This window comes from Alosa sapidissima, chromosome 10, assembly GCF_018492685.1.
Source record: "Alosa sapidissima isolate fAloSap1 chromosome 10, fAloSap1.pri, whole genome shotgun sequence".
Taxonomy (NCBI): domain Eukaryota; kingdom Metazoa; phylum Chordata; class Actinopteri; order Clupeiformes; family Clupeidae; genus Alosa; species Alosa sapidissima.
In genome coordinates, this window is record NC_055966.1 from 9300144 (window position 1) to 9318046 (window position 17903).

At 43.4% G+C, this 17903-nt stretch overlaps 3 protein-coding genes across 5 annotated transcripts in view; 2 read left to right on the forward strand and 1 right to left on the reverse strand.

Annotated features, from left to right (window-relative positions):
* LOC121720754 (raftlin-like) overlaps positions 1-14069 on the reverse strand; it is a 73197-nt gene extending 59128 nt beyond the window's left edge. Inside the window, exons 1-4 of one of the 2 annotated variants that reach the window (XM_042107152.1) lie at positions 14055-14069; positions 13627-13733; positions 12475-12619; positions 5235-5442 (exon numbers count right to left, since the gene is read on the reverse strand). In XM_042107152.1, coding sequence (XP_041963086.1) covers positions 5235-5442; positions 12475-12484 — 218 coding nt within the window. In that variant the 5' untranslated portion in view covers positions 12485-12619; positions 13627-13733; positions 14055-14069. Of the gene's footprint in view, positions 1-5234; positions 5443-12474; positions 12620-13626; positions 13809-14054 lie in introns of those variants that run through there. The other variant, XM_042107151.1, reaches the window with a different exon arrangement.
* On the forward strand, positions 10324-15049 carry LOC121720755 (cysteine-rich venom protein latisemin). Its single transcript, XM_042107153.1, has 10 exons — positions 10324-10365; positions 10701-10791; positions 11601-11678; positions 12050-12053; positions 12219-12319; positions 12512-12602; positions 13221-13363; positions 13513-13598; positions 13844-13938; positions 14082-15049. The coding sequence occupies exons 3-10, from the start codon at positions 11619-11621 to the stop codon at positions 14222-14224; spliced, it is 723 nt and encodes a 240-aa protein (XP_041963087.1). The 5' UTR covers positions 10324-10365; positions 10701-10791; positions 11601-11618; the 3' UTR covers positions 14225-15049.
* A 300-nt stretch (positions 15050-15349) lies between these two features.
* Positions 15350-17903, forward strand: part of LOC121721500 (inactive phospholipase C-like protein 2) — a 42065-nt gene continuing 39511 nt past the window's right edge. For both annotated transcript variants that reach the window (XR_006034856.1, XM_042108472.1), the window contains exon 1: positions 15350-16819. Coding sequence is in view for 1 of the 2 variants with exons in the window: in XM_042108472.1 (XP_041964406.1) it covers positions 16580-16819 (240 nt within the window). In the remaining variant the exon portion in view is untranslated. The remainder of the gene's footprint in view (positions 16820-17903) is intronic.

Sequence of the window (17903 nt, forward strand, 5' to 3'; positions counted from 1 at the left end):
GAGGCGCACCGCTTGTTCTTATCAACGGCACAACGTAGTGTTAGTGTGAGTAAACCAACGGATGATTTGGAGTTTGCCTCTCTTTATGAGTTGTATTTTCCACTTCTCTATTCTCTTGAGAGTTCTCAAGTCTCTGTGAAACAACTAACAGAACGTACACAGGAAGAGACAAAAAATAATATATATATATATATATATATATATATATGTGTTCACTGACACCAGTTCTTCTAAAAGTAATCTCTCCTAAACTGCCACTAAGGACTGACACAAATCCCTTTATGAGAACAGATCAAAAAATGCTTCAAACAACCCATGGGAGACTGACAGCGTGGAGGTAGCCAGAAGTAGCACTGCTGCTTCATTTATTTATTTATCTAATTTTTTATTTTATTTTTCTTTTTGGTGAGAACTCAGTGTTCTTGCCTCAGACATGTTGCCCCCAGGGGCAGCTCACTCACCATGTAATCTACAGGAGTGGAGGAACAAAGGCAGCGAGAGAAGGAACGAAAGAAAGAAAGAAAGAAAGAAAGATGGAGAGAGAGGATGAGGGAGAGAGAGAGTGAGAGAGAGCAGTGATAGGAGCTCCGGGGGGGGGGGGGTGTTCTTGTATTTGCATAGCATGAGCGCTCAGAGACGCGGAGAGAGCGAGACAGAGAGCTGAAGTGTGGAGAGGAGCAGTATTTTTAGACCTGACAGAGGAAATGTGAGATGTTTATGACTGCGCAGAGCGACTGCTTTTCTTCTCCCAAAAACGCTTGCTTTCATGCTGCCAAATCTTGGCAGCTCTGTTCCCGTGTTGACCGGCTACACCCCTTCAAACCCCCCGCCCCAGAACCCCCCCTGCCCACACCGCCCCCTCCTCGCTTCCCTTCCTCCTTGTCACCCCACCCATCCCTTAGCAAGGTTGAGACTGACAACAACACAATTCTGGTCCAGTGAACAACCCGTCAAGGGAAGACAGGCAAAGCTCTTTGGGTAAGTCAACAAAAATTGGAAGAGAACCATATTAGTTCTTCTAACACCTTATGAAATCCTGCAGTCCACCTCTGCGCTTAAGCTGCCTCCCCCTGCCGTCACACACATAAATCCTGGCTAAATCCCTGCAACTGTAGAACAGCAGTGTGGAAGAGACAACGGGCAGTATTTTGTTCCGAAGGATTGTACAGTAAGACAAAAGTAAGACAAATTCCCCACTTGCTTCTAAGCTGGGGAAAAAATAACAACAGGAAATGTTTGCAAGGATGCCAACCTCTGTGGCGAAATTACACCAACCAGCTGTGCAGATGTGGTGGACTAACACCCGAGTGATGATGACAGTGCTGAAGTTTCACCAGCTGAAAGCAACGCTTAATAGTCCTGTCAACTTCAATAGTTGCCTTACTGGAAAGGACATACGTTCAAAGTCAAGGTCCTGAATTTTTCAAGTAGGGCCTATTTAAAGCTTGGGCCAGAAAGAAAGGCTATCAAAAGGAACGAGCACAAAAAACAACCCCCCCCCCCCCCCCCTCCTCTCCTCTCCCTACAGAGCATGACGGTTACCCATGAAAGTGTTTTTTGCTGAAACAGTGAGGGCCGAATCAAGGGGGACAAAATAGTGACGACCTTCCCACACTGACCCCATCACCCCCTCCCCTTCCACACACACACACACACACACACACACACACACACACACGCTGTAAGAGCGACAAATAAAGCTATCCCAGCACAAGGCGCAGTTTCCTGCCTCCGGCGCTGTGGATTCAGCAGGGAGAGAGAAGGGCTCTCTCTTTGGAGAGCCCTGAGATGCGGGGCATCCCCTGTTTGCACTTCCTGCTTCCTGCTGGAGCTTCCTTCCCCTGGCCGAGGCGTCACCTCCTCACCTGGGCGGGAGAGCTCAGGCAGCGGAGCCGAGGAGAGGAAGAGTAGGGGGCAAGGAAGTGGAAGCCAGGAATGGGATGTTGGGGACGGGGCATGTGTGTGTGTGTGTGTGTGTGTGTGTGTGTGTGTGTGTGTGTGTGTGTGTGTGTGTGTGCGTGTGTGTGTGTGTGTGTGTTTGTGTGTGTGTTTGGGTGTGTATGTGTGTGAGTCTGTTCGTTAGTGTGTGTGTCTGTGTGTGTGTGTGTGTGTGTGTGTGTGTGTGTGTGTTTGGGTGTGTATGTGTGTGAGTCTGTTCGTTTGTGTGTGTGTCTGTGTGTGTGTGTGTGTGTGTGTGTGTGTGTGTGTGTGTGTGTGTGTGTGTGTGTGTGTGTGTTTGGGTGTGTACAGTATGTGTGTGAGTCTGTTCGTTTGTGTTTGTCTGTGTGTGTGTGTGTGTGTGCGTGTGTGTGTGTGTGTGTGTGTGTGTGTGTGTGTGTGTGTAACTGTGTAAGCGTAGGAGGGAGTTTGAGGTGATCGGGGTGAAAACAGATAAACATGAATATAAGTGGGCGGAAAGGGACTAGCGGGGTGGACAGTCAATAATGCTGCCCACTCCTTACAGTAACAGCCATGTTTAGATATGCCGTATCTGTTGGAGTTGGGAGGGAAGGGAAGTACTTGCTAGTTGTGCAAGTGCAGAGATGCTGGGAAGTGAGCTTGTCAGTTAAGATGTTGAACTTGTTTGTGAGTCTTGCAGCCAACAAACACGCCAAAGGTCAGTGCTAAACAGTCATAAATCTTCCTGGACTGTGTCAGAGCTCGCTGGCCACAGACTGCAGTGAGAATTTCCTCATTTCTCTTCGCAGATGTTTACTCTGAGGGTTTCTCTAGACTAGAGGCTTTGACTGGTTTTATTCCTGATAGAGATGAGTTCAGTTGCTTTTTGTTTTATACAACAACAAAAAAAAACCAGCAGAAATAATCTTCCTTGAGCCTGCCATAGGAGGGCTGTAAGGACAGGAGAGTGATGACACACTTCACTGCCCATTCAGTGCCAGTCTTCAAAATCCCCATCCGCCCGCCCCTCTCAAGGCCTCACCACTGCCACACTGAAAAAACCTGCCAGATGGGATTGCCATGGGAACTAGCCCCTTGACGACGATTCCATACAAGGGAGAATAAAGGACACCTATCTGTCTCATTCTGCATCACCCCCCCCCCCCCCTGTCCCCATGCACAACACCTTCCTCATCCTTTCTATAAAGGGCTTTCTGACACTCTTATCTTCCTAGCATTATGTCTTGTCTTCTCTCTCTCTCTCTCTTTTCTGCCTCACTCTAGCACTCTTGTTTCTCTCTGTGCTGTCTGTGAACATGAATTACAATGAGACATTTTTCTTCACGCGGGCGATTCCACTGGGATTGGGAAAGTAATGTTAAAAAAAAACGACAACACCGAAAGAGCAGACGATTTAAACACAGGCTTAATTCTTCAAAGGTAATCTGTCTGCCTTCACAGGCACACAGACAGAGGCGCACCGTTAAAGGCCAGTGATTGGAAACATTGTGTGGTCCAAATTTACCCAAGTGCATTTACCTATTGTGGGGCCATTTTTTTTTCTTTTTTGTATTTCAGATGGAATATTGACATGTCCTTCGTGAACATTACTAGATCAATACCACAGCAATTTTCTTGACCACCCATTACACCAAGAGTCGATTTGCCCTCAAGAAATACTGAAGCCGTCTTCCCTCCACCCTTCCTCGTCTTGGCACAAGTGCTACAAAACGGTTGCTTACTTTCCTCCACCTACACATGGCGCGCTCGTTTCATTCTTTACATCAAGGCCCTCTTGGCGCCATTTGAAGGTGCACTTCACAAACCAGTGGCTGTTGAAGGAAGCAGAGACTTAATCTTCTCAGTGATCTTGTCAGAAGAACATAATCCTTTCACACTGCCAAGTCAGATTTGCCCCTCTCATAGCTTGTACACGACCCAGAGCTGTCGAAATCCTCCTAAAGCTGATTCAGCTTCGCGTGAACATGCAAACGTCAAAAAAAAAAGTTTCTCAAAGCCTAAGACTGTAAAATTTTGTTTTTGAACAAATGTGTGAGACATGATTCTTCAGGAACTGAAAGTACTCAGTCATCCTAGGCAGCAGGGGACAGCACAGTTTAGTTCGGCCCAAATGTATGATCCCCCTACCATGCTCTTGGACTGATGGAAAATGACTACACAGTATAGCTTTCATGAGAGGACCACTAATTGAGTTTTAAAAGCCCCCAAGGTGCTCCAATTACATGTATTAAATTAAACTGATCGCAGGAAAAAATGTGACTCTGGACAGAGACCATGAGAGTATGTGATGGTGGTTGGGTTTCATACCGCTGCTTAAGTTTTACAGCTGCGGGCCGAGTTTGACATGTTAACCGTGTTAGTGCTACCAGCAGCCCATCTCATCCATCATCCTAAAGGGGGATTTATGGGGAATGCACAGACGCCTGTTAGGGGGGCTGAGAGTCCCAGAGCTGACCACTCTCTCTCTCCCTCTCTCTCTCTCGCTCTCTCTCTCTCTTCTCCATGCGTGGTTATATCTGTCAGGGTGTTGGCAGTGCTTGGCTCATGACCTTTCAACCCCCCCCCCCACAATTCCCCTGTGACAACGCCATTTCTGTCTGGCAACTCCTGAGGAGCTTTTGGGGTTGGTGGTGTGTAGCCAACACAACTGAGACAGTTACAGCCAGAGAACCCGAGGCTGGAACTGATTAACGGCACTCCTCTCCTTCATTCTCCTCATCTCTCAATCCCTCTCCTCTCCCTCTCTCTTTCTGTTGAGGCGGAATGGGACACACTTTCTAAACACGTCATGCCTGGTCAGGGTTCAGACCCTAGAGCCGGCGTAGCATAGCATGCATTCCTGCCTCCTCTCGGCACCACACGCTGCGCATGTGACCGCAGACTGACCAGGTCACTGATCTGTGTGATAAGCTCACTACACGCTAGACACTCCGAGGCATGCTCTGCCAGCCAACCAGCCAGCCAGCCAGCCAGCCAGTCAACCAAGCTCAGGCTGCAGAGTCAACACGTGTGGTGGCAAAGTTTGTGGCTTGTGGCTTCCCATGGGTGATTGTTATTTCATGCCCAAAGTGCGACACCACTGAAAGAGTCTGTGTAAACAAGCTGAATACATGATAGCATTTTTGTTTAGTGTGTGGAAAGCTCCTCTACCCAAAGCACACATTAAAAAAACAAGAGACAGACAGTGTAAAGGTGTAAAACAGAGAAAACAGTAGAATGGTGGCAGTTGAGGCAGAGAGAGAGAGAGAGAGAGAGAGAGAGAGAGGAGAGAGAGAGGAGAGAGAGAGAGAGAGAGAGAGAGAGAGAGGTGTTACCTGTTGTGAAAGTGGTGACAAGCGGCTCCTCCAAGTTGGCCAGAGAGATCAGGAGTGGGCGAATGGACCGGCGCAACCGCCGGGGAGAGGCATGAACAGGAGTGACGGGGAGCACGGCACCAGCACAACACGCAGCCGAGGTGACAGCGAGCAAATCCTCCGCAATTCCTCTCAGGAGCCGAGTGGCTCTGATAAGAGCCGAGACTTTCTAGCGGAGAAAAAAAAAGAGGAAAAGGAGCAAACGAGGGGAGCGAGAGAGGAGCAAAAATAAAGACACGGAAGAGGCTCCAAATCCAGGGGGATCAGTCGCAGAGGCTTCTCTTTCTCCCGCTCAGAGGCTTCTCGCAGCTAACGGAAAGGCAGCAAGCACACTTTTGCGTGCTCTTGTTTAGGTCATGCTCAAAGTATGCCTGTGCGATGTTCTGCAAGCTCAGGAAAACCACATCCTCTGACATGTCTACCTTCTCTCTCCTGCTGAGCTTTTTTTTTCTCTCTCTCTCTCTCTGTCTCTTTCTCTTTTCACTCACTCACTTTCTCTCTGTCCCCCTCTCTTTCACTCTCTCTCTCTCTCCTCTGTGATTGTGCGAAACGACAGAGCTGTCTGACCCAGACACCGCTCAGCGTCTCCACCCTCTGCTCCCCCCTCTCTCTCTTTCTCTAGTCTTCTAGTCTCTCTCTCTCTCTCTCTCTTTCTCTCTCTCTCTCTCTCTCGCTGCTCCTCCAGCAGCCGCTACAGTTCCAGTCCGCTGACTGAAGAATCCAACTGAGAACGAGAGGCAAGGGGAGCGAGAGAGCGAGAGAGTGGGAGTGAGAGAGGGAGCGAGGGAGGGAGACGCATGCAAGGAGGGGAAGGGGAGAGGCGGGGGATGCAAGAACAGAGAGAGAGGGAGTTGCTAAAGGAGGAGGAGGAGAGAGAAGGTAGGCAAAGAAGGGGTAAAGGGGGAACAGACAGCGGCATGGAAAACAACAAAGTACTGTAAAGAGTAGGAGAGAGAGAGAGACAGAGAGAGAGAGAGAGAGAGATGGAAAGAGACAGAGAGAAGGAGTGGGAGGGGAGTAGGTAAAGCGGTAAACAAATAAAGACAAAATGAACAGAAGAAAGGAAGAGGAAAACAAGAAGTGCCCAGGGGACAGCAGACTAGACGGCTGGTGACTCTCAGACGGCGTGGACGTGGGTGAGAGGGTGCTTGGGGGTCTGACAACGTCTGTGTCTGCCCTCTGCAACTCTGGGATGGGGATGTATTTTTCATTAGCCCCAGACGAAGACCCCCCCCCCACTCCTCCTGAACACACACACACACACACACACACACACACACACACACACAACTTATATAGCAGCATATCCATTATTCAGGGCAATCTGTGTGAGAGGGCAGCCCCCTCTTGACACGGACCACTGACACGGAACCTGTTTAGACCCCCCAACCCCCCCCCAGTCACACACCCACTCTCTCCAAAACAATCTGATCCTCAGAGACGTCCATTTTGCAAACAAAACAAAAAGCCAAGGCAGTATGGACCTGGACAACAAAGACAAAACACACACAAACCCTGTGAGGGCAGTTTTTCAAAAAAACAAAGTCCTCAGTGAAAACAAAGTCCTCAGTGATGCACATCACAAAATAATTATGAAGACCTGGTTCAAGAGACCAGATGAAAAAGCACTAGAGCAGCAGGAAGGCCTTTATTGTAAATAAATGGACTGCACTTCCACTTGTCCCCGACTGCACAAAGAAGAACTCACAAAAGCGCTCACCCTCAACTCTCTTCTTGTGTCAGTCTGCCTACATAAATCACAGATAAAGGAGATTCTGTACACCACGGGAAACCATTGGGCATCTGGCATACTCCTTTCGGGAAGCATTTATTTCAGTCAAATCTGACTTGCACTGTACATGCCAGTTTCTTTTACGCACAGTGGTGCTCCTGTCAAACCTCACTTCAGGCCACAAATTAATGATAGGGCGCATGAAAGCGCCAGTCTTCCTGCCTGCTCCTCCACTGCAGTGCCCTTGGTTGTCGGAGGGTGGGGCGGGATGGCGGGGGGTTCCATTTTTATGCTTTTTAGAGTACACCGGCTCGTCACAGACATCTATCAGCCCTGCAGTGTGACACGGGCGGCCACCGACAGGGCGGGTGTGCGGAGCAGTAGAAACGCAGCTCCGCAGGGCTGGAATCCTGTTGTGTCCTTTCCTCATTAGAATAGAATGGAGGCGAGGGAAGCGCTGCGAGGCGCGGTTAGAGCTTCCTTGAACAGCCGCCTGAAAAGCAGGGTGGTGCTGGTGATCTCCCATGCATAGTCTAATTACTGCTCTCATAGCCCCAAACAGTGTTTCATTTTTGGGGGGAGGGTGTGTATGTGTGTGTGTGTGTGTGTGTGTGTGTGTGTGTGTGTGTGTGTGTGTGTGTGTGTGTGTGTGTGTGTGTGTGTGTGTGTGTGTGTACTCTTTCTTCCAATGCAAAACCCCAGGAACATAACACGGCCAGGAGAGTGACACAGCCAGAGTGCCGGTGAGCATGTGAGTGACAGTTATGGCGGTCTAAGGAGAAGAATAAAATGGCAAAAATGAACCATAAGAGTGCCAGGCAGCCAGGAGGAGAGGAGCCCCCCTCCCACAACAGTCCTCCTCCTGGGGCCACACTAGAAGCCTCTCCGCTGGCTTCCCTCTCTGCTTCCCCCCCTCCAGAGACGCACCTAAAAACAAATCCAGCGCATAGCTAACAGCTATCTTTAGTGTAAGAAAGACACAATGTGCTTGGAGGGAGATTTAAAGAAAGCCAAGACAAGAAAATGTTCCATTTATGAAGGATATGAGGCACAATCAAACCATACTAACTTATGCTGACTATGCAATTAGAATTTCTAAGGCATCATAGAGTTCATCTGTTGAAACAGAACCATGGTTGTGCATGAGGAAATTCAGAGCAATCTGTTAAGAAACAACATATCAGTGGTCAACATTACAGCAGAATAGTGGATAGACTAGCCCCTGAAAGATACATTCCACCGTTTGCTTCAGTTTGTTATGGTGGTTGACAGAACTTTTCACAGGATGGCCTGTGTGATTTGTGGCATAGCTCCTATATTCTAACCCTGAGCTAGCTTTTAAGAATTGCTATTCTTATCACCGGTTGCAAATGAATCAATCTGATTTCATCAGAGTCAAATGTTCCAGGTGCTTTTAATTACCAATGTCATAAAGGTAACCGTGAGCGATGCCTTCTGGCAAAATGAAAACAGATGGATGCAGTGGATGCAGATGGAGTGCATCTTCTAGAATTTCTAAGGTTGAGTCACCCCCTTGTGGCGAAAACCCTAACCTACTCTGATAGTGTTGCAGAAAAGGGGGACTATAAATGACGCAAACATCTATTCCATGTTGTGCAGGTGCTATACAGACACTGTGAAAAACTGACTGTGAGAAAATAGGAAAATAATGTATGCTCTCCTGTCTCCTGTTTTGATATACCGTAGGGAGAAAGGTTATAGTGGACAATTTTACTAATTAGACACCTAAGATCATTGGTCAATATATGGAACAAAAACAAGTATCCTATTGAGAGGTAGACTAATGTTTAAAATATAAACAGAACACATTTTAATACTACTTTATGTATCCAAAAGCCTGAGGAAGAGTCTTAAGTCCAACAAAGAGGTTGAAATAATATGGTGTACCATGCCTACACACATACGCCTCTACAACAATTTGTTAATCTATGTATCTGAACAAGAGCCAGAATATTATATTGTCAGAACCAGAATAACAGGTAGTAAAATGTCTTTTGGTACGCTGCCTGATTATCCACTTTATGTAACCTGGCTAAGCCCTGATGATGACGGGGGGAAAAGTCACCTGGCAATGTAATGACTGACAGTTTTAAGGTTTATTTTTATCTTTATTTTTATTTTATTTACTTTCTTTTACCTCCTATTCATTCAGTCTTATTTTTCCCCTCAATCTATTATTTGATTAATTACTGTCATAATTACTGTTATTCTTTTTCTTTTATTTTTAAGCACATTGAGTGACATTCTATGTTTGATAACGTGCTATATAAATAAACTTGAACTTTGAAAGTAAACTACTACAGATGTTAGTGCCATTGACGTCATTTCTGAGGTGCCACTTTTATCAGTGCCATTGAAGTATTTCAATATAGCTCATTACTTATACACCCATAGCTGTTAACACCCACGCCATTTAGCAGTTGCAACATATCTACAATGTCTATTGGAATTTGCTCAGCAGGCCTGTCTGCTCGCAATCTTTCCATTCAAGCCGATTTCCGAATCACCAAAAATCCAGGAATCAATCACAACCACTTGTGATGGGGTGGGCTAAATATGGAGCATGCGGTGGGTCTAATGTGATGACAGACAGAAGAGTACAGCTAACACTACCAATGGCTACACTGATGGCGTCATAATAATAATAATAATAATAATAATAATAATAATACACGTTTATTTATATAGCACCTTTCTCAAACTCAAAGTCACTTTACTGTTCTTCCAAAAATAATTGGTAAGAGTTGTACTTGACTGTACCTGGTTACGCACCTTGGAAATCGGAACAAGTGAACCAAGCATCCCCAGACCAATTCTAAATCTCAAATGAGATTTGATAATTGGTCTGGTGTCAGCCAGGCTGCAGGAGACCCTGTGGCCTTCCTGGCACTGCTGTCATAATGCAGTACAGGATAGCAATAACACAGAGAAACAGAAGGAAGCCTAATTCAGTGTAACGATTCTAAGTTATCTACTTACGATAAACATTAGAACATAAAAATCATACATTTGGATATCACATCTCCCTTTGCTTTGCACTCTCAGCCTTCAGAATTAAACATCGACAATGCTATCAAGACCAACTAAACAAACAAATCGGGCGCAATCATGTGATTATCTAAGTCTATGCGATTTGTGCCTCAAGTGTTCAGCAAACGCTACGTCATTCTGCCCACCACAAACTGATTGACACATGTTACCAATCATTGATAGTCTATTATGACATCAAGTTGGCGTGCAGGTGAGGTTCCCTAACAGAGCAAGATGACAATGCATACTTTTTCAGAATGAGGACAACATAATCCCCTCAAATCTAACCCAGCAGTGGTACAAGGAGAGGTGAATTTCAAACTAGTTCCGGGGTAATGGGCCATATCCGACCATACAACCAACACGGTTGATGAATGCATCGATAGTATTCTTTGACTACCAGGGAGCAATCCATAGATACACTATTTACATCATTAATCATTGTTTAATTGTTGACCAGTGCTTTGGGAGCTCCCTCTCTATTCATTGCTGCTTTAATGCAGTGTACACAGGATCACGGTGCCACCCAAGAGGCCCATGTTTACTCCTGTCATTGGATGTCGGATAAAGGAATCATTGCTTTATGGCATCTGTCCTTTATTCTCTCAAGTGTTATTAATAGATTATTATGCACACGTGTACAGCCTACTTCACTGCCGACCTTATATAAAGAGGGTGGACCGTACATCCAGAACACTATCTCTTCAGTCTTCAGTCTTTAGTGCATCAAAGCAGGTAAGATGGCATCATGACAAGATAGAAATATTTAATTTATGTACACATGAATTTAAAGTTCTTTCAACTTTATAAATTTGAGGTACTTGAAGGACTCTATGTTATCTGTGTTATACAAAATCTGATCCAATTTTAATTCCAAAACATCATTGTGTGGACTTTGAGTTAATGGTGAGAGAAAGTGGAATAGAACATTATGTCCAATATTCCAATATTGGGTTTAATGTTCTGCATCATGTCCAATATTCCAATATTGGGTTTAATGTTCTGCATTATGTCCAATATTCCAATATGTGGTTTAATGTTCTGCATTTCTCATTAGTAGGTCACTTTGACAATATAACTATAATTCTATGTACTGTAATGACAGTATGACAGTACTGTCCCTGTGTATCTGTGTGTGACTGTATTTAGAGATAAGCAGGAATATTATGACTTTGCAGTGTTTCACTGTTCTGCATGGCTGCGCCAGTAGCTATCTGCACCGGATTGCCAGATAGTCTGATTCAGTGTAGTCCATGTGAGATGGGATGACCAATGCCATCTCCCGTCAGCCTGGAAGGATACTTAAACCCTAACTATTTCCTTGTTTAGTTAGAGCAGCTGATGGATCTTTAGGTGAAGTCATGCTGTCTCTCCCTTTTTGCGCATCATTGTAAATAAAACTCTGTTCCTGATTTTTCATACTATTGGTCTGACTGGGTCTCTATTCATCTGTGGTATCAAAATTGCCATCAATGGTTAAAAAAATAAATAATTTCAGTCTAGTGAAAAATATGGGGTTTAAACATATGCTACTCTTTCTCTAGGCCAGGACCACAGACACCATGTTCATGCTAACAGTCTGGACCCTGACAGTGCTTCAGATGTGCACTGCTTGCAGTCTGGTGAGCACATCAATTACTCTACAGTAATTACATCTATTAGACTAGCTTATAAAATATAAAATAAAAAAAAATATATAAACACCACTGAATAACAGTGACTTGATAAACAACATTCAAGGATTTTTATTTGTCGCATTCATAAAGATGTGTGCATAGGTGTCTATTTATAAGGATAAAGAAAAGGATTTTGAAGAATTTAATAAATAGATTGATTATAATCTTAATCCTCAATTTATCATGCAAGACCTTGGCAAAAGTTGAAATAGATGTCATAAAGTTAAGTCATTAAGTGTCATACCTATCAAACTCGTCAATAATCAATGCCCTTCCTTCCCTCATTCTTATGCTCCAACTCCTAAATGAATTCACAGCCAAGTGAGTATAACCATATAGACTTTCAACCTCTGTGACTGAGCTCTGTTTAATCAATATCAATATCTGTTCATTTACCTTTCATGAGTATGAGTAAAAAACAGACCAAAACATTGTTTTGTCTTTCCGCTGGGTATGTGTGTGCACATTCTGTCCTCCTTTGTACAGACATCTGCACAGACAGTTCCGCTGTTCAGGAGGAGATTGTGAATGCACACAATGCCTTCAGGAGGGCAGTGAAGCCAACAGCAAGCAACATGCTGAAAATGGTGTGTCCGATTTCTCACTAATATTGACTTAACAATCTTAACAGTAATATTTCAATAAAGGAGGGGAGCTGCCCTGTACACACAAACCGACATTCTAGTATTCTCATGAACTGAGGTACGATAACTGTGTGTGTTTGGAGACTGTGTGTTCTTACCTGTGCTCATCTGTGATTGGCTATCCTTTGCACTCAGAGCTGGAACCAGACGGTGGCAGATTCAGCCCAGCAGTGGGTGGACAAATGCGAGATGCGGCATGGCCCATCGAGCTCCCGTCTGATTGAAGGTGCATCATCGCTTTTCCTTCAGCCGTAGATGAGCATCCACACACATGTACACATGCACACACATGCACAGAAATGTACACGTAAATAGTCTGTACAAAAACTTTACAAACACATACATTTCAACATATTGTAACAAACTGCAAAGTTGTCTCAGAATGGTTTTATTGGTTACGCACCAAAACACACGAACGTCATTACACTGGCAACACAAAGGAGGTCAATTAAACAAGCACGATACACAAACAGGGTAGTCACATACAATACACGGGGTAAACACATGAGGTACAACATAAAGAAAGACTATACCAGCTAACACATACATGACAAGGTAAAGCAATTACTCATACTAAAACCAACATCAACATTACACACACACACACATACACTGCACAGCATTATGGGAGTTCAGTCATGAACTAGCTAGGCTCAGTTCACTACAATATTAATATATTACAACATATTCAACATTTTTGCTAATGCCAGTTGTAAAGACTAATATTAACTATCTTAGACTAAGATACAAACTATCTTAGACTAAGATACAAATGGAAGGATTAAGGCATGATAACATGAATGAATGAACACAGATGAAAATAAATAACTTTTGCTTTTAACAGGCTACGAACTTGGGGAGAACTTATTCAAAACTGGAGGTTCTAACACTTGGACTGAAGTGGTGAGTGCTTGGCACAGCGAAGAGGAAAACTACCAATACCCCACTGGATCACACAATGGACAACCTATTGGCCATTACACTCAGGTATTTCTGGTTCCATCTGAATAAACATGGGGGAATATGAGATTGATTCACAGTTCAATTACCTAATTATCTAGCACAAAACCCCACTGATCTGCTGTATGAGATGGATACTACAGGTTATCTAAAAACACTTATCAATTTCATTTTAGGTTGTATGGTACAGCTCCTATCAGGTGGGCTGCGGTGTAGCCAAATGTGGCAGCTCCTATTTCTACGGCTGCCATTACTACAGAGCGTATGTCACACACATTTTAATTTTTCACCTTCACTTGTTATCCATTGAGCCTCCTGTAACCCACACCATTACATTGTTATGTGAATGAAGTATGCTCATGTAGGCCCTTTGTGGAATGTGCAGTATCTGGAAATGCTATGATCCCAACACACAAAGACAAAAGAACAAGCAACAATTACTGAATTTGAACAAGAAAGATTACAAGAACAAAGAATAAACATTTTTGTTTTGTTTTGTTTCCATAGAGGAAACTTCTACACAGGAGGGCAGGGTATTCCACCATACACTGAAGGAGAGCCTTGTTCTGCCTGCCCAGACTCTTGTGAGGACAAGCTGTGCAGTAAGTACTCTAAATCCTTTCTAAAAAGAAAACATTGCAGTCAATTGTCCTTAAAGGTCCGGTCACATACGTCTTTAAAAATTTTCAACGATTATGAAGAGAAACAAAAAGCTAACCTCTTACTTGTTCTCCTTTTATTTCAGCTAATCCTTGTCCATACATTAACAAATTCATCAACTGCCCAGCCTTGAAATTACTTGCAGGGTGCACCAACACCTATGTGAGGGCCTTCTGTTCCGCTCTGTGCCTATGCCAGACAGAGATTGTCCCTTTAGCAAAAAAATAAGGATTTTCATCTACAGTAGTACTTAAAGTAAATTGAATCAAAATGTGAACTCATGACAATGCTTACACTGGATATGAAACAACACAACCATTTCTGACCATGCTTTGGGGCTTACATATGAAGTGCAATTAGAACAATTTCTCTTCTGCAAAGCTGTGCTGTGCAGTGTTTTTAATTATGTAGCCTACTTAATGTGATAACTATTCACTTCATCTGTTGGTCCTGGCTCATTAATATTTTGTTTAGCTTTCTTTTGGAACAGATACATAATGTGATAAGATGGAAGAGGTGGTCTTTGTTTAACTTTAACTTCATGTTGCCAGAACCCTTTCAGTAATATAATTGTGAATGTATAGGCCTACCTTTTACTTAATCATATCATGGACATAAAAAATAAATAAATGTCAACACATGCAACAATCAACTAGGTCTATGCTATTTTCCTGAATGGTAACTAGCCTACTTGGTATATAACGGAAGGAGACATGGAATGAAACAATACAGAAAATGACATCTGCCTGAAAACAGCATTTTACTTGTTTTACATGATCATAGAAAGCTAGCCATTTATTTGATATTAGCCTAAGCATATTTACATTCTACTTGTTGGGTTATGATTACGTATAAGGTGGGCACTAAAATGAACCAGATAATATGATAAGACTTTCACAGCCAGGTGCCGCTGTTGCATAATTTAACACATTCAAAGAAAAGCTAAAGGTCAACCTATACCCTTTTCTTCTCTGCTTGTCTGCAGTCTACCCTGAAATGTTCATCTATTCCTTCATTGCTGGTCTTTGCACAGGTTCTTTAAATAAACTTTATGAAAGCATTAGGCTACTGTTACACTACTTTTGTGATTATTTTCCTGAATAAATGTAGACATGTGCATGCAGAATAGGTAGCCTATTTCAGCGGCAAAGTTGCAGTTAGGCTATTATTAACTTACTGTTTTTTACTTTACATTACTAGTAAAGACGGCAGACCATGAAATGACTGATTCTTACTTAAAAATGGTTTATACAGCCTCGTAAAGGCAAATGAGCGCTCTAAGGCAGTACAGTCATGTGCACATGACAACAAGTGTGTTTGGGCTGCTTTGAGGAAGCGAATTTACTTTCATCTGGTTTGCTAAGATACGAGTAGTCCTATTGAGAAACAGGATGAATCACGTATGACTGAAGTTTCTCGCATGAGTTAGCTGAAGTTGTGTATGCTGTTACCTGATGACCAAGCATAATAGAATGCAGTTAACTACTTTTCTAATCAGAAGTATTTTTGAGCTTTTATTTCTGTTGACAATCCTGTGGTTTTAAGTACGGTTAAGCTTCAAATTTCAACATTAACCTGATCGTCGGCGTAAGTAACGTAACACAATGAAGTAAGCTAGCTAATTACTGTAACTAACGATAGCTCGTGTAGCTAGCTAACAGGTTTCGGGGATATTTGTATTAATTCAACATTTTATTGGCAAAATGCGTGTAGTGGCTATAACATCTTGATAATTCACAAGATAACCAAGGATTACATTAATGTTGTTTACAACCCCCTTTACATCGACGTGGGGCTTCTAACTGTCTTAGTTTGACGTAACTTACCTGATTAACTTACATTAGATAGCTATCGCTAGCTATGATTTTGAATTGACGTTAGCATATCGTTATCTAAACAGCAGTGTTGGACGGTGTCAAGCTGTCATTCTCGTTGTTAAGTTTACTTATGCATAGTGAGATCATGACTTCACTTTGATACTATCAGCTGACCTATGTGAAATAATATTGCATTGGCTACGTAGTTAGACAATGTTGCAACAGAAACTGCATTTATTTGAGGACCGGGTAACACAGGCTTTTGTACAATTATGTGACTAGGACGTTTTACAAATCATGTAACGTTAACGTTAATTGGTCAACGTCACTAACTTTAGCTAATTATCCAGACAAATCAAGGGCATATTCAGCAGTTCAGTTCCAGCAGTTTGAGTGCGGTCACTATATGCGACTTGGTTGACATCCCAGACGTATGGCATGAAGTAGGAAGCTTTAAAAGAGAGCGTTTTTCTTACTACGAGAGACTGCTATAACCGAGTAACGTTAGATGGCAGCATCAAGAGGCTTATGAATGTGATGCTGAAGAACAATGAGACTTGCAACAGTCAAAATGTTCTGCATGGAGCCAATTTCCACCTAGCACCTAGTCGCCGTCAGTCTCCGAAAATGAGTCGAGGGGTAGCTATCAACGGGTTCAGCTAACATCTTTCCTTGCAGATGTCGTTTCAAGAAGTTCAGTTACGCCATAACTGAATTATTACTAAGTAACCACAGTATAGACATAGACCCAGTCAGCTCTGTGCTTATGGCGGAGTTTACGGAAAACGGCGGGTTAACCTCATCGGCTCTTGGGGAGAAGGCTACCGTACCCAGTGATGAAACAGACGGGAAAGGGCAGTGCGAAGTATCGGTCTCAAATGGGGAATGTGGGTTGCCGTCAGACATGGTCGCTTCTGCCATACCTGACAGCGAAGGGCTGGAAACGGCAAACACCTCTATGTTGGATGCCAAATCTGGAATACCTAGACGTACCAGTATTATCAAGGTAAGATTCACATTCACAGCTTTTATAAAACTAGAGAGTATAATGAACGGAGCGCAAATGCTTTTGGGTGGCCTTAACATCGGGAGTTTTTGTCAGTAATAATATGTTCATCACACTCACTAACCTCGCCCTCCAAACAGGCTGACGTTAACTATTAACGTTATAGATGCTAGCGACAGGCGCTAGCTGTGTCTTTGCTATAAACATACCGTGAAAATGTTAGTGGGTATCCACAGGTTACAAAGCATTGATTTGCTACCATAATTTGCGCTCATCGGACCCTGCGCTGTTAAGTTTATTATTCAACCTGTGTTCACAATTCTTATGTTATTGTAGCCTAGTATAGCTTTCCTAAAGGGTTGTCTGAAAATTGATGCACAGTTTGCGTGTGTGTGTGTGTGCGCGCGTGCGTGTGTGTGAGAGAGAGAACCATTGGTTTGTTGCAAGCCACAATGTAGCAGTCATTCTTAACTTGTAATTATGTCTGGCAAGGAGGAATCCTCCGGAGCAACTTCTGGCAATAAGAGTCCAACAACAATTAGGCTAGGACTCTGAAGTGTTTATTAAGTTATTTATTTTATTAAGGACTGGATGAAGACACTGGGTTTGGCAAAGATGTGTTGTTAGTCACCACCAGTAGCCTAATTCTGACTCCTGATCAACCAGACACTAACTTTCAACAGGTGATCAGATACAATGTTGGAATGCCAGTCCCCATTTAGTTATACCAGGATGGGAGAAAAGGCAGGATATTAAAAAAAAAAATCTGTTGTTGCAAAAAACAAAAACAAAACAAAAAAAAAACACTAAACCCAGCCACAGCCAGACACCATTTCACATTACACAACAAAAACAAAGTTTCATTAAAACTGAAGACCAAAAATATATTAGTGGGGGCGTTCAGACCAAAGCTAAGCTCAACATTATCACACACTCCTCATTCTGTCACTTGTTTCCTGAATTGGGACATTTTGACAGTTTGCTTCAGCAAGATTACAGTAGAAAATATTGCAATACTTCCGCATGCGAGGAACTGCACACACACTGCTGTCAAGTTGTTAGGACATGTGGTCCCTCCGTTGTA

Bases quoted from the DNA above. Each gene is read 5' to 3' on its own strand.
- LOC121720755 (XM_042107153.1), top strand. From the start codon at position 11,619: ATGTTCATGCTAACAGTCTGGACCCTGACAGTGCTTCAGATGTGCACT. The intron at 13,599-13,843 runs GTATGTCACACA...TTGTTTCCATAG, and splicing joins GGCTGCCATTACTACAGAGC to AGGAAACTTCTACACAGGAG. The intron at 13,939-14,081 runs GTAAGTACTCTA...CTTTTATTTCAG, and splicing joins TTGTGAGGACAAGCTGTGCA to CTAATCCTTGTCCATACATT.